At 45.9% G+C, this 16,955-nt stretch overlaps 1 protein-coding gene across 1 annotated transcript in view; it reads left to right on the forward strand.

Moving 5' to 3' along the window:
• The window catches only part of LOC149344789 (uncharacterized), a 37,029-nt gene extending 22,222 nt beyond the window's left edge, over window positions 1–14,807 (forward strand). The window contains exons 3-4 of the mRNA XM_089547306.1: window positions 1,764–1,993; window positions 13,644–14,807. Coding sequence (XP_089403432.1) covers window positions 1,764–1,993; window positions 13,644–14,807 — 1,394 coding nt within the window. The remainder of the gene's footprint in view (window positions 1–1,763; window positions 1,994–13,643) is intronic.
• The last annotated feature ends 2,148 nt before the right edge of the window (window positions 14,808–16,955 follow it).

A 16,955-nucleotide genomic window follows, 5' to 3' on the forward strand; every position in this document is an offset into this window, starting at 1 on the left:
GAAGGCGGACAAAAACAGCGCAAGCAGAAACGTTTATTGGGCAGAAATGCGCCCTTAGAGAGCAAAGCTGCATGGCAGCGATGAATGTACCTATGTGGGTACTGGCTTGGAACGTACACGTTCAAACGTTTCTTGCATTGTGATGAGAACACTCAAGCCGATTGTGCCGAGTAATTTGGCTCCGAAATGTGCACAAACAGTTCTAAAGACGCACCATACGGACACTCCTCCTGTTTTTATTATTCTTTCTTTTGCTCGGAGTTATCAGCTTTAAGTACGCTGTGGCGGCGGCAGCACTCCTTTTATAGCGAAAATTATTATAGCTTTGTAGAAGCCATTCAGTAGAAGCAATTTGGGGATTCAACGGCAGCCGTGTAAAGCGTTACACGTAAGGTGTTAGTCGGACACTATCCCTACGTAACGTAAAGCGCGATTGAAGTGTTCTTTGCATACGGAGCCAGTTATACGTTGATCCTAAAGAAAGGAAAGGCACATAACTGCTTCAATTTTCGGGTGCACACCGCCGCCACTTCCAGCGCGATTGAGATGTCCACTGACCCAGTGAGCAAGTTATGCGCCTTTGCTTTCCTCAAAAGCAACAGAAGGTTTAGACAGCGAACTAGGCAACACTGGGGATTACACTTTTTGCTTCATGCCAGCGCACCCTGGAGTCCGTGAAGTGTGCCGGGAACGCGATCGAACCAAATACTACAAACCTTAGGAACATAAACACTTGAGTGCAGTAGGATCGTGCGGGGAGCCAGGGTCCTGCGTGCCTCGAATTCCTTTGTTGCATTGAAGTTTCTCTCTCTATTTCTCGAAGACCGCTCGCAAAAGAAGGCCGAGTATGCACGCTAGCCTACAGACGCCAGAACGGGTCTCTGAGACCCCCAACCAGGCATTGACCTGTGAAACGTCAAAATAGGTCTGCCACTCCAGACCTCTCGGCCGCGAATGCCAATCAGCTTTCACTTATTAATGCGCTAAGCCGGCAGGCTTATATCAAATATTTTTTTCTCTGGCTCTAGATATTAAGGTGGAAAAGGAGACTGACTTAGACACGAAAAGCAATAGAAGTAACACGTGGGCCAATTTTGTACTTCATTAGTTACTCTAAAGCCTTTGTTTCCGAAGTGCCCAGTAAAGTAGTTAACAGCACGTATAAACCAAGCGATATGAGCGTGTTCGTTTTATAGTCTAGAATGCTTCTACTTTTATGTTATTTTTAAGACATAAAATGTTTGCACAATCAGCTAAAAACTTTTTGGCGGATGGCACGTTGAGTTCCTGTATTACGCATTTAGTACTCTGTAATGTCGGCATACCTCGGTAGTGTGAAACAGTAACTCGAACATTTAAATCCCTGAAAGAGAGGGTTAGTACTTAGGAAGGCCGCCATATTTTTCTTAACTAGGGGAAGGCGAGACTGTGGAATTCGATCAAGGATCGAATTCCACAGAGCAGCAGGGATTCGATCTCGAAACCTTAAAGTCAGTAGCCGAGCGCTATACAGCCACCGATCCATCTCGATGGGTTTGGCACGGTTTACAATCATTGGTTTATTCATCGTGTTATCGCCCAGATGACCAAGAATATTCTGCAGATAATACGAATGCCACTAGCACACCATTTCCTACAGATTTCTGGCTGAGAAAACGGCATCTCGTTACCGCTTTTGTTCAAGTTTTTCTGCTAGAAGACCCCTCATACGTCCCACACTTCAGTATATGCTCACAGGTTACGACATGCTCACCGCGTTCCAGTGTCACAACAAAGGGATGTGGTGGAAAAGATGCGTAGCTCCACCAGGGCGGCGTTGCTTCTCCTGATCCAACGCGCCGTGCTACACCCATCGCCCGGCGGCCAACTGGGTCCACAAGCCGTGACGCGAGGCCTAGTGCAGCTGGTGGTGGATACGCATGCCCATGGCCTGGTGCTCACGGACCGGCACCTGCAGGAGAGCGACCTGCCGCAATTACTGGATGACGCGCAGGTGACCTTCTTTCTAAATATGGTTGAACCTCTCATCATCATCATCATCATCAGCCTGACTACGCCCACCGCAGGGCAAAGGCCTCTCCCATGTCTCTCCAATTATCTCTGTCCCTTGCCAGTTGCGGCCATCGTATTCCCGTAAATATCTTAATCTCATGCGCCCACCTAACTTTCTGCCACCCCCTGCTACGCTTGCCTCCTCTTGGAATCCACTCCGTTACCCTTAAGGACCAGCGGTTATCTTGCCTTCGGATTACATGCCCTGCCCAAGTCCACTTCTTCCTCTTGATTTCAACTAGGATATCATTAACGCGCGTTTGTTCTCTCACCCAATCCACCCACTTCCGATCTCTTAACGCTACACTCAGAGAGCTATGGTTAAACCTCTACCTGTCCATTATTAAATTTGTGGAGGAAGGCGACCCAAATGTTTGACGAGTAGGCTAATCGCACAATTTCTTTCCACTGCTCCCATTGTGAGGAGAGCAGAGGCATTTGTGTCTACACAAATGCCTGCACCTATCCGCAACAGACAGAACGATAATTAAAATCTTCGCTGCCAACGTGTTGCGTACCCGGACGAGCGCTATTTTCACAACAGGCTATACGACGTCTACAGAAGAAATAGCTCTCACAGTCGGGCAACATTGGCTACTCCTACGAGTTCGCACCGTAGCCCTCAAGCGAAGAATCATGACTTGTGATCCAAATTGACTGGAAAGTGAACACAATCCACAGACGCGCACCTATTGCATTTAAAACACACTGTGCACCTCTAATAAATTAATATCTCATTCACCTCATTTAGCGAAAAGGCCAGTACAAGAGAAAAGAAGACGACGAGCAGAAGCGTGCACACTACTGATTTATTTAAGTATTTGGTCTACGAGTGAAGTATAAAAGTACTTCGTTCACGACTGAAACGCGGTTCTTCACGAATCCACCGCAACAAAGCTAATGTTATACATTTCCTGGACATGTGGGATTACCATAGTCATTATTTTCTGTCCTTGGTACTCTAAGAACGTTTCGAAAGGTGAGCGGTTGACACTCTTTGGACTAGCATATACACCTAAATTTTCCGCAGCAATCGCTTTAGGTGACGCGTCAGGCTTGTTCCTAGAAAGTAGGTCAGAGGGTCTTTTAGGTACGCTTCTTGTGGAGAAATTCCATGAACCATCGTTCTAAAGCGACCGCAGTAGACGCCTTGTTTTCCTGTATAGCAACATCCGGCGGTTTTTTCTGTGGAGCCAGGCAGCCGGAGGAGGAGGTAGAAAAGGAATAGAAACTTACAAGGTGGCTGCCAATGTGTAAAACGAGATACAGCGCTGTCTGTCTGCAGGGTGAATATAATACGGTTTATTCATTATTATTTGCCTACTTCTTGGTAGACTTTGCGGGAAGTCATTACACAGTAATTCGTTACGTCACAGTGCTTGAACCACTCCACTTAGCGTCGTGCATTACAAAGACGTCTTGCGGGACGTAACTGCACGCTGGCAATTCAGCTTGGCGGGCCATGCTAACGCAAGTGTACGCCGCAGAACCAGGAAACCTGCTTTCCACAGCTGTCGCTGTAATGACAGATTAATTGACCGAGGAAAAGAAAAACGCAGCAACTATCTTGGCCTCGGTGGACACGGCCTTGAGGGAAGGGATTAAGGAGAGAATAGAAGAAATAAAAGAGAGCAAAAATTCGCAATTGCTCTAGGCAGCAGGAGCACAGCCAGGAATTCTGCACAAAACATTTTTGAGCGGGAAACCGTTTATGAACGCAATTTTTTCATATAATGCAATATTTCACTAAAACAATCAATAGATTCGCGGATCACCCGAATGTGTCTCGATTTTTTTTTCTATTAACGCTATTGCTATCATCAAAAGCGTTCCCCATTCGTTTTCTATGGCAGTCTTAAGTGTTCGATGCGATCGAGTGAATTACTGTAAAAGAAATATTTTGCTATATATCAGAATAATGAGCTATTACCTTCAATATTTCCATAACAGTGTCTTACAGTTTTTAAATTTTCAAAAATTTTCGCACGAGAAAGCTGGACATGAGGAAATCGGAGGAAAGGCGCCGCCAACACTGGTCGGCGCCTGGCGCCTGCGAGAGGGGGCTGAAGCGGCCGCGATCACGGCCGGACTGGAACAGAGCGCACGCTCCGTCGTCGCGGCTAGCCCTGTAACGGGATGCGCGGTGTGGCACGACCTTCTGCACCCATTTATGCATAGCCTTTAGCCCTGGAGAAGCTAAACGAAACGATAATAAACGAAATACCCTGCTTCTGAAATGCACTCCGCACCGTGCACAAGGTTATAGTAGTCGACATCATTATCCTTTAACAAAACTTCGCATAGCAAGTTGGCACTGACATTGGCCGCATCATTTGGATGATATTTGGGATGAGCATGCAGCCTGGGCAGAAATTAAAGGACATCGAGAAAGAAAGGCTTGGGCGTGAGCATTGAACACTGAGTGTCCCGTAAGCTGTCGTTGATATTCCTATGACAGGTGGTAGCACTCCTTTGTGCTTCTCTGGCGGTCCGGGTTTAATCTCGATAACAGCGCTCAATAGAAGCCAACTGATCTAGAAGAGAAATCGTCTTAAAGGAAGCAAGCTCTTTGAGCAACACGGCAGCAGCAGAGAAGAGAGAATAGTTGGTTGAGGTAAAGAAGGAAACCACATCCACACAACTGTTTTCTGACACTCGTATCGAACACAAAACTCGTTTTTACAGCAACTTACCTGCACGATAAAGACTGGATGATATGATATCGCGTCGCTTCTGCAGCAGCCTTTGCCAATTCGCTGTATTTTGGAAAATGGGCTGGTATAAGGCCGCATTAGTATATCTAAGTGCCTGATATGCGATGTGGCATGCACGGGCAGAAGGCCTTTCAGCAAGAAGGAACATGTAAGCAACTTTCTGAGAGTACAAATAAAGTACACTTGCTCGTCAACTCAACCCAGTCCAAAGTAGAGAAAGCGGCGTCGCACCTGGCGTCGAACTAACGCTACCACATGAAGCGGCCATAGCGGCGAAATCATCAAACTCCACATCCAGCAACTATAAAGTTTCTCTGTTGAGATTCAGCTGTTGGTTAGGTTGAAACCAAGCAGCAATTGAATTTTGGCTCAGTTGATGTGCGCGCAGCGCATTTAGCACCCGCCAGATGCTTCTAGAGCCGTCAGCCACTTGCAGTGTACTGAAAAAAGCTGCTGAGCTTTGGCGTCTGCATTAATGCCTCTGGATAGCTGCATCAAGTGGATCCTTCATTGTCTACTCAACGGGTTTTTTCGAGCATCCTGTTCTTCGAAAGGCGCGGTGTACGTTATCCCTTAGCTGTAAGAATAAGCATATCGTGAGTTGTCGTGAAGCAAATTATTGTAAACAGGCGCGTGATAAAAACGACGTACTGTCACCGTAAGAGGGAGTTTAAGAGTCCAGCTGGCAGATTTTATCCTAGTTGATTATTGTTGAAAAGCTAGTCTGTAATTTCAGAGTGAAGCACCAGTACACAGGAAGATGGTACGATACCCAGGGTGAAAGTTCGCGTCACATCCCCATTTAAAATTTGCGTCCGTCGTATAAACGGCAAAATCGCTGGTAGAATGATCCATGCAGCGGCCTACGAGGTTGTGTGGCCAGCTGTTTTGAACTACCGTATAATGTTTCCTGATAATTTTTCTGTCCACGATGTAGTTAGCATCCCCAAGACCACACAGGTGTTGGGGATGCTAACTACATCGCGGATGATGCGCATCACAGCCCCTACACAGCAGACCAGTCACGCAGTGGTTCGCACAAATGAAGTGGACGGCCTCTTGTGCGCGTGAAACTGAGTCGGAGTAGATTGTTAAACAGATTCAAAGGTACCTCATACAATACAGATGGAAAGCCTAAATGTTTTACAACTGCTTCTCGCACCTCTTACCTAGGTCTGCAAATGAAACGCCGAGAATTCGCTCTGCACAAAAAACAGCAAAACCTTGCTTTTGCTTACGTGGGTCTGTCCCACCGGAAGAAGTGGTTTTGCTAAGTCTCAGCGCTATTTGAGTTTTTGACTGTGATAGCGCGTCAGCGCCGCACGCTATAAGGCGAAGAAATGAAAGAAGATGCGCGTCGACTGGAATAAACCAGTTTGCCTGCGGCTCTTGTGGAAGCAAAATCTTCTACACCGGTGACCCCAAAGTCTGGCAAACTGGTTTATTCCAGCCGCTGCACTTCATAGCGCGCTGCGCTAACACGCCACCACGGAGTCTCCTGCGCGGCGTTTCCTCAAGAACTTGCCCAGCTCCGCAACCACAAGCGTCATCTCCAGGGCCTCGGTGCTGGCGTCCTGCTGTCTTCCAGGCAGGGCAATCCTAATCTCCGTTCCCGTCCTCAGTGGCGTTATCCCAGTCGTTCCAGCCACGGCTGCTCCTGTTTCTCATCACCGCCCATCTTTCATCACAAAGTGGAGGGTCACAGCGTGCAGCACCGTTGGCATCGCCGGCATGTTGGCGCTGCTGTGGAGCGTTGCACGCGACCCTGTAGATGGGAGGGAAACGCGCCAAGGAATGACTAATGGCGACTAGTGGTTCCCCGGACAGCAACGGTCGCCTCTTCTTTATTACCGGCTCTACCAGCGGACTCCGGTTTCTGTTTAACACAGATGCCGAGGTCAGTGCACTCCTTGCCAACTCTGTGGACCGTACACTTCCGCCGCTGTGTTATCTCCGATCCATGAGCAGTTCGCGAGCACCAGTTTACAGGAAACGATCATTGCTCCTCAACGTTGGTTTTCACCGGTCATTCCGTTGGATATCCCTGGTTGCCGAGGTCAGCCACGCCATTCCTTGGAGCGGACTTTGGCTGTCATTTCTCCTTCCTGGTTGACATGGCACGCAGGAAACTGATTCGATCACCGGACTCTCTGTGACTGGCCGGCCCTCTCTTATCTACCGCTTCCCTTTTATGATCTGCCTTACCGTCCTGCCACAAACCTCCGCCTTTACGGTGAAGAGAGGCGCGGGATCCCCTTTTCGGTTACCTGCCGTTCCTCTAACGAGGATTACGGACACAGTTAAAAGTTGGGCCGGTCAACTCGTGAAGCATGTGTGCCGATGTTGGATTGAGGAATAAGTCCACGACAGTTACTTTTGTAACAAACAACTGGATATTCGTAGCGAGCGCTTCAAATGACATTAATAACAACCAGAACTCCAAAAGCTACACTTTCGGGGGAAGGATGACTCCGAAAAAAACAAGGATCCCAACTGTCAGCAAATACATTGATTAAGCGAAGGTTGTAGGTAACGCAAAACAAGTTTTTCATGCACTAAGTACGAGCAGGGAGTTACACTAAAAATACAATGGACAAAATACCAAGAACAGTCAATGTTTAAACAAAAGCTAAAGTTTTGTTCATGTAAGTCAAGGGGCGGAAAAAGTTCTCACAGGTTTGTAGTTCCGAGGATGGTTTGTAGTGAGAGAGTCGATCGACAGCGGTGGGCGTACCAGATGACAAGGACAGGAGAAGAGTTGATCGCGGGATACGCTCGAAAAGTCGGACTTTACCTGAGCGTGCTGACGCGATTGTCACACCCGGGAGACTGGATCTCCCCAGAGCATACTGCCCTGTACGGGATGGGGCGCGCGTTTTTATCCCCTGACGCGGCGCGCCCCTAAAGGACGGGGCCGGCCGGCCGCTGCCCCGGAGAACCGTATTGGAACATGTTCGGAGGAACGGGGATACTCCCGTAACTTCTGCGCTATATGAGGCAGCTTGTAACACTACTTCTTACTGAAAGAATATTTTTTTATTTATTATTTTTTATTTATTATTACCCTCAGGGTATAAACATTACAGAGGGGAGTGGGTTTTAATCAATAAACAAACAAAAAATATGCACAGCAACAAGAACATACAAGTAATACTGTAAGTGACAGTTAAGTTTGGTTAAAAATGATCTAAACAAAGTCCTATAACACTTAATATAACACAATGGAATTCGCGATACCGTTTGAGTGTACACAGTGGTGAAATTAAATAATATATGAACACACAGGAAGAAGGTAGGTTTTATACAATGTTAAGTAAAAGTCGCATGGTCTATATTGCGCACGGCAGACTGAAATAACCAAAATTTATCAATTGTTGCAACGGAAGAGGGAAGGCGGTTCCAGTCTTTAGATGTGCGGGTTATGAATGAATCGGAGAAACATTTAGTGTTGCATGAATTTATGCCAACCATGTGAGCGTGGTCAATGCGTGATGATACATATGAAGGCGGAATGAGCAATTTATCGTGTAAGTCATCATGGTAAAATATCTTATGAAAGAGGCATAACCGTGCATGCTTTCGACGAAATGTGAGGGATAGCAGATTGAGATTAGATTTCATTGAGGATACACTAGCGGTGCGGTGATAATTAGAGAAGATGAAACGAGCTGCATTATTTTGAATCATTTCTGGCTGGTTAATGAGATCAGTAGTGCCCGGGTCCCAAACTGAAGATGCGTATTCAAGTTGCGAACGAACTAACGTTTTGTAAAAGAGAAGCTTGGTACTAGAAGGGGCCGAGCGAAAGTTCCGTTTTAAGTAGCCTAGCATGCGGTTAGCTTTGTTGACAATGAATTCGACAAGACTGTTCCAGCTAAGGTTAGAAGCGATATGAATGCCTAGGTACTTACTTATATGACGCTACTGATTCGAGAGCTACATTGTTAAGGTGATACGTAGGTGAGTTGCTAGATGACCTTGATACGCGCAGGAATTTGCACTTGTTAACGCTTAGCGTCATTTGCCATGCTTTGCACCAAGAGGAGATGTTGTTAATGTCAGTTTGAATTGCGCGTACGTCATCGTCATTTATTATTTCACGGAAAAGGACGCAGTCGTCTGCAAATAAGTGAATTGATGATGTAACAGAATCAGGCAGGTCATTAATGAATATTAAGAAGAGTAAGGGCCCAAGCACGGTACCTTGAGGAACGCCAGAAAAAACGGGGTGTAAATGTGAGTTAGTTCCATTAGTTGCTACAAACTGCTGACGGTCTGTTAAAAAGCACTCTAGCCATTTTAGTACGTCAGTATCGAGCCCTATCATGCGCAGTTTTAGTAGCAAAAGCCGGTGACAAACTTTATCAAAAGCCTTGGCGAAATCTAAAAATATGCAATCTGCAGTGGAACGATGATCAAGAATTGCATGCAATTTATGAGTAAAGAGAACAAGTTGCGTTTCACATGAATATGACTTACGAAAACCATGTTGTGCATGGTGAAAAAACGAGTTTGACTCTAAGAAATTTGCTATATATAAAAAAAGAACGTGTTCTAGGATCTTACAGGGGATGCTGGTGATTGAAATAGGCCGGTAGTTGTAAGGTGAGTGCTTGTTTCCAGATTTATGTACTGGAATCACCTTCCCTATCTTCCAGTCTGCCGGCATCGCGCTATTTTCTAGAGACTGCTGAAATAATTTAGAAAGAATAATGGAGGAATATATCTTAGTGCTTTTCAGAAATTTTGAGTTAATGCAGTCGATGCCGGCGGCTGAAAATGGTTTCAGGCCGTCAATGATTTTGGCGATTCCATCCGGGTTGACGATAACAGGATACATTGGCAGATAATTATGGGCGCAACAATAAAAATTCAAATTCAATTCAATTCAAAGAATCCAGAAGCACCGAAATAAATCTCGCTGAGGGAGTAGAGGATGCACGGTATCACACCGCAGAAGGCGGTGCCGTGGGTTGGGCGCGTCCGCAGCCCTGAAGACAGTTGACCGCTCACTACGGACCATGACGCGCACCACATACGCACTGATCACAACCCACACAGCACCAGGATTACAGAAACTTGTCGTGTCTTGAGTACATGTTACATGTAACTGAACGTCCATAACAGTGAAAAAAAACTTAACAGGGGCATACAGGCAGATTATTTACATTATACAAATCAAATCACAAATAATCGGCAACACAAAGCTGAACAACTATTCCAGCCGGCTCATGTAATGGGCACAAACGTTCTCGCTTCCTTTAAATATGCTTGACGCGGCAGTTATATACCTGGAGTATAATACTCTCGCAGAGAACGCGGCTGTTCGCAGATTTCATTTCTTTTATAATTTTCATAGGCTGGTGGTCGGTTCGAACGAGAAACCTTCTCCCGTAAAGGAAAACTTGAAATTTCTCGTTTCCCCAAAGGAAAGGTATAGCACTAGAGCTGGAGCTAGAATTCCACGGTTGAGTAGGCAACCTCTCGAGGGAGCAACTTGCGGCTCGCATAGGTTACTGGGTGCAGCATTTCGTCATGCGACTGGAGTAGAGCGCACCGTTCTGCTCCGTTCTGCTCTGCTCTGCCTAACTCATTCATCGTACTTTGCAACTCATTTCTAAGAGTGACTTAGCAAGGCAATGTTATCAAGGAATCGCAAATTACTTAGGTATTCTTCATTAAATATTATCCAAAACTTTTCACCAACCCAGGCCTCGGAACAGCTGTAAACAGGCGGTGAATTGCATTGGTGACATCGTGTCTTCCTGTCTGACACCCTTCCATACTAGAATTTTATTGCTGACTTTATGAAGCATTATATGTCTGCAGTCGGCATAGATATCTTCCAGCGTTTTAATATAAGGCTCTTCTACACCCTGATCAGTGAGGACATAACACTTCTCAAAAATGCACCTGCTCCTCTTTCCCTCACCGACACTTGGTTTACCTGTCCTGTTCGCTGACGCCAGTTATGTCAAAAACCTCCGCCTTTACTGTGAGGAAAAGTGCGGCGGGATCCTTTTCACGGTTACCCGCGGTCCCTCTAGAGCTTTGCGGACAAAGTTAAAAGTTGAGCCGGTCAACCCCTGAAGCACTTGTGTCCATGCTGGATTGAGGAATAAGTTAACGACAGTCACTTCTGTAACAAAAAACTGGAAGGCAAGATAACCACTGGTACTTAAGTGTAACGGAGGAGATTCCAAGAGAAGGCAAGCGTAGCAGGGGGCAGCAGAAAGTTAGATGGGCGGATGAGATTAAGAAATTTGCAGGAATACGGTGCCCGCAACTGGCGAAGGACAGGGTTAATTGGAGAGACATGGGAGAGGCCTTTGCCCTGCAGTGGGCGTAGTCACGTTGTTGATTATGATGATCATGAGTTCGAATGAAACTAATAACAACCAGAACTCTAAAAGCTACAAGTTCGCGAGAAAAGGCGAGTGGAAATCAAAAGGATCTTGACTGTTAGCAATACAGTGATTAAGAAAAATTATAGGTAAAATTATAGGTCACTATAGGAAAAATTATAGGTAACGTAAAACAAGCCTTCCAAAGAGTAAGCACGAGCACAGAGTTACATAAAATACAAATGACCGTTAGTTTTAAAACAAAAGCTAAAATTTTCTTCAGGTGCCAGTTAGGCGACGAAAAAGGTTCTCTCACAGTTTTGTATCTCCACGGACTGTCTGTAGTCAGAGAGTTGATCGGCAGCGGTGGGAGTACGATATGTCGAACACAGGGGAACAGTCGGTCGCGGGATAGGCTCGAAAAGCTGGACTTTCCTGGAGCGTGCTGCCGCGAGAGTCACACCCGGGAAACTGGATCTCCTCAGACCGTACTGGCCTGTACGGGGCGGTGCCCGCCTTTTGATTCCCTTAAGCCGCGCGCCCCTCTTGTACGCGGGCTGGTCGGTCACTGCCCTGGAGAGCAGTATTGGAACATTTTCGGAGGCACACGGACACGCCTGTAACTTCTGCGATATATGAAGCAGCCGCGTCCCGTCATCTTACGCAGTCCTTCTGAGAGAATTTCCGTCTTTTACAGCCGCCCTCGACTGGACAAAATCTGTCAGGTACGACATCGTGCCCTGCATCATTACCGGTGGTCAACCAACGTGCGGCACAGCTCGTCGCCTCGCTCTTTAAAAGCTGCGCATTGTCGGTCAGGAGTTCGAGCACATGGTAAAGATTGGCATTGGCCGGCCATTCTTCAGCTGTTGGTAGGCCGCTCTGCACATGGTCTCTAAGGAAACAGGCGACTGGCGCCCCTGCGGGGACGACTGCGCCCTCAACTTCGCCACTCATCTTAATTGTTCCCCCTTTCCGAACATCAAGGACTTCGTGAGCCACCTACGTGGCTGCGTCATATTTCGAAACTTGACCTTCAGAAAGCGTACCATCAAATTGCGGTTGGTCCTGATGACGCACAGAAGACGGCCATCATCACGCCTTTCGCCCTTTTCGAATTCACAAGGATGTCTTTTAGCTTACGAAATGCAGCGCAAACCTTCCAGCGCTCACTGACGTCATTCTTGGCGGTTTCCTGTTCGTATTTGCGTATGTCAATGATGTCCTCGTCGCTAGTTCCTCTCCCACCGAGCAGATCCGTCGTCTGCGCCTCGTCTTCGAACCTTTTGCCGACCATGCAAAACCGTGGGCGACCATGCAAAACCGTCGGATACCGTGGGCGTTTCCAGACAAAGTCAAGGCTGTCACGAATTTCCGTCGCCTGGACTTGGGAATTTCCCTGGCCTCGTCAACTACTACAGGCGTTTAATTCCTGGATGCGCTGCCCTTCTGCAACAACTTGAAAGTCTGCTTTGGTTGGCCAACCCAAAGGAACCCACTCTCTCCTGAACCGAGGCTGCCAATGCTGCTTTCATTGCTGTCAAGGAACGTCTAGCCTTTGCCAGCATTCTAGATCATCCGGCACCCGACCTACCCGCTAAAGTCACGGTCGATGCTTCAGGTTGCGCCGTTGGCGACGTCCTGCTGAAATTTCTTAACAGTGAATAGTGTCCGCTCGGTTTTCTCTCAAAGAAACTCATCTTCAGAGCAGCATTACAGTGCTGTCGGCCGTCAGCTGCCCGCGGCGTACCTCGCCGTGAAACACCTCCGTTTCTTCTTGGAAGGCTGAAATTTTGTCATATTCACGGACCACGAACCACTGACGTACGCTTTGTCCTCCTACAAGACCACCTACTCAGTCAGGGCAATTCGACATTTGGCCTTCCTAGCAGAATTTTCTACCGTCATGGGCACGTCAAGGGCGCCTATAAAATTCTCTTCGACACCCTCAATCTGTATCATTCGTGAAAACGCCTGCCTTTACCTTGCAGGACCTGGTCAACTATCAACAGCACTTTGCTCATCGCGTTCATCATTCTTGCACCCATGCCCTGTAGATTATATTGTGCCCGGCGTCGACATTATCTGCGAAATTAATACCGTCACCGGACGCACCCTTCTCAACAATCTTCAGCGCCTTTCTCTTCCGGGTATCCGCACCTTTTAGCGTCTCTTTGCGGAGCCCTTTGTCTTGCATAGCCTTAACATCGACGTTCACAAATGGGCTCGGGTGTGCCTTGACTGGCAGCAGTTCAGGATTTATCGTAACACTACGACTCCTTTAGGAAGTTTATAGCCTCCAGACTCCCGTTGAGAAGTTATTCACACTGACCCGGTCGGACCATTACCTTCATCGCACGGTTACCTTTGTATGCTCACCATATAATTGACCGTTTAACGCGCTGGGAGAAAGCCACCCCGATACCGGACATCCCAGTGGAAACGGTTGCCTCCTCGCTAATTGCCTCCTCGCACTGGGCATGGCAGCATCGACAGAATGCGGAGCACTAATCCGTTTGTCTTCCTTGTGCAGCTATGTGGCCTTCTTGGATGTTTCAACGTTGGCTGTCCGGACATCAGCGTGCTGAACCTCTCTGCGCATGTCCATCTTTCAACGCATCAAGACATCGATCAAGAAATGCGCCCACCAGCATTGGAATCTTGGCATCCGTATCATCATTCTTCGGCAACACGTTCTGATTGCCAGGAACCTGGACTGCAGGGGGCATCACAGTGCACTCAAGCTATAAATGGGACTCACGCTCGTTTTGCAACCACTGGGCATGGCAGCATCGACAGAATGCGGAGCACTAATCCGTTTGTCTTCCTTGTGCAGGTGAGCAAAAAGTATGAAAAATGTTTTCGTTCTAATGACCTATTCCTGTTGGTGCTGCCGTGCCCTCGGCTTTGTTGCTTGCTACAGGTTTTCACATTGTGTCTGAGGAAATTATTATTGTTAGCCGGTGACATTGAATCGAACCCAGGCCCTGACATGACCCGAATTTTACAACAACTTAATGATATTGCAGTCGACATAAAAGATATGAAAGAGAACAGATTACCGAACATAGAGAACAAATTAGATGCCCTGTCCAGGCTTGAGAGCCGAGTAACGTCCTGCCAAGAACAGGTTAGTTGTATGAGTACAACGTTTGAAAGGCTTGAAGCAAGGCTTGAGCAGCTTGAAAATTATAGCAGGAGGTCAAATTTGATCATATATGGCATCCCAGAAACTGAAGAGGAAACAAATGATTCGCTTGAAGAAACCGTAAACAAAGATATTTTTCATGATATTTTAGGACTCGATCCTATCCCTATTGAGCGGATACATAGGTTAGGTAAACCGGCAATTGACAAAACACGTCCTGTAATCCTAAAGCTTTTAGACAGTAGGCATAAAACTGTGATACTCAAGAACGGAAAGAAACTAAAGGGAAAAGATTATTCAATTGGCGAAGACTTTTCAAAGAACGTTCGTGAACTAAGAAAGAAACTATGGGACAGCGCGAAGCCGAACCGAGATAAAAAAGAAAGGGTTTCCTTGGTGTTTGATAAATTATATATCAATAATATTCCTTACGTTTGGGACTGCGAAAAAAATGATAAAGTGAGGGTTCTAAAAAACGACGGGATCGGCGCAAGTCGGCCCGTGACGCGAAGTTGTACGCAGTTGCGAAACCGCTCACCGATAAAGTGAGTGGTTCATTTACCTCAGCTTCTTTCTTCACTAAGACAGATAGCTTGTCTTGCCATAGTAACACGGGCCAATCTAGTATAAAAAGCTTGAGAATAGTTAACATTAACGCACGCAGCGTTGCAAACAAGAAAGACTCGCTTGAACTTAAACTGCTGGAGTTCGACCCACACATATCAGTCCTGACGGAAACTTGGTTACATGACGACTTAGCAGATGACCTGGTATTTCCTCCTCATTATAAAGTCGTTCGCAAGGACAGGACCTCAAGGGGTCGTGGCGTAGCCATTCTCTTAAAAGACTCTGTAGAATGCGACCTTGTATATGATGTTCCTGACCTTGAATGCCTTTGCATAAAAATTTCTTGCTGGGGTCATTCTTTCATCCTGTATGGTTGCTACAGGCCACCAGATGCCACACCCGACTATCTTATTAAGCTACAACATCACCTGTCTCATTTCCAAAATAAGAAAATACTGTTAATAGGTGACTTCAATCTGCCAGATGTGTGCTGGGACCGCTTACAAGGCGGTGCTAAGTCTGGGAGCAGTGCAGACGTTCTGTTTAATGTCATGCTTACTCATGATTTAGCTCAAATTGTAAATAAACCTACTCGTGTACAAGGTACATCTTCCTCTATACTAGACTTAGTTTTTGCTAGCCGTCAATATTCTATGCATACTGTATCGGTCGAAACAGGCATTTCAGACCATCACCTCGTAAGCGTATCGATAGATTTAGTTAAGTCCCCTTACCACAACAAAAAAGCCAGTCATGTACGTTGTTTCAAGGATTATTCTAGGGCTGATGATGCCGCAGTGATTGAACATATGGAAACTTGTTTACCGAGCTTCTATGATAATGATGATGTCTGCAAGCTGTGGGAGCGATTCGTCGAAATGTGTAAATATTGTCTAAATGCCTTCGTTCCGAATAAACGCAAAAAAGTTCACAAACGCACACCTTGGATGACGCGGAAGATTATTCAACTGAAGCGAAAACTAAAAAGATCTAAGAAAAAAAACCACCAGTTAAGTCAGATTGAAACGCTTAAAAATAATCTTGAACGTGCGGTTCGTGAGTCAAAAGACTTGTACTTTAACACAACGTTACCCAGTTTTGTTAAAAATGACCCAAGTAAATTTTGGAACTTCCTGAGTGACAGCAAGAAACATATCTCAAAAATAACAGTGGAGGGAGATACTTTGACTGATCCGATTGACATTGCACGCCATTTTAATTCTTTTTTTCACAGCGTATTCTCTGAAGCAGGTGTACAAACTGTACAAAGCGCATCATATTTTCCTGTATCGGAGGTTGACTTTGTTAGCCTCCCTGGTGTATTTGCTTTGCTTTTAGAACTGAAACCTAAAACTTCTTCTGGTCCTGATAATTTACCAAATGTATTTTTGCGACGCTATGCCGAAATAATTGCGAAGTTTCTTTTTGTGTTGTTTAAAAAATCTCTGCTGTCATCAAAACTTCCGGTTGAATGGAAGACTGCTCGAGTTGTTCCCATCTTTAAAAAAGGTGACTGCACATTACTACAAAATTACCGTCCTATTTCTTTAACTTCCGCATGCTGTAAAATGCTCGAACATATTATTGCTAAACATATTAACAAATTTCTTGAAGAACACTCCATATTAAGCGACTTTCAGCATGGGTTTAGAAAGGGCTATTCTACAATAACACAATTAGTTACAATAGTACACACTTTTGCTAAAACACTGGATATGAATGGTCAAATAGACACCATATTTATGGATTTCAGCAAAGCATTTGATAAAGTTCACCACGGAAAACTCATTCAAAAACTAAAAAACATTAATCTTCCAGACATTTTAATATCGTGGATTCAAGATTACCTCACGAATAGAGTGCAATTTGTTTCAGTCGATGGGTGCAGCTCCAGTTGTCTCCCAGTCACCTCTGGGGTACCCCAAGGAAGCGTCTTGGGGCCCTTGCTTTTTCAGATTTACATCAATGATATTGTAAATGTGGTTACTCCAGGAACTCATATTCGCTTGTTTGCTGATGATTGTGTCGTTTTCCGTCAAATTACGTGTACTAACGATCAAAACGAACTTGACCAGTGTCTTCGAAATGTTCTTGATTGGTGCAGCGAGTTTTCCATGGTTCTTAACACTG

This window comes from Amblyomma mixtum, chromosome 5 (genome assembly GCF_055824585.1).
Source record: "Amblyomma mixtum isolate Tamu chromosome 5, ASM5582458v1, whole genome shotgun sequence".
NCBI lineage: Eukaryota > Metazoa > Arthropoda > Arachnida > Ixodida > Ixodidae > Amblyomma > Amblyomma mixtum.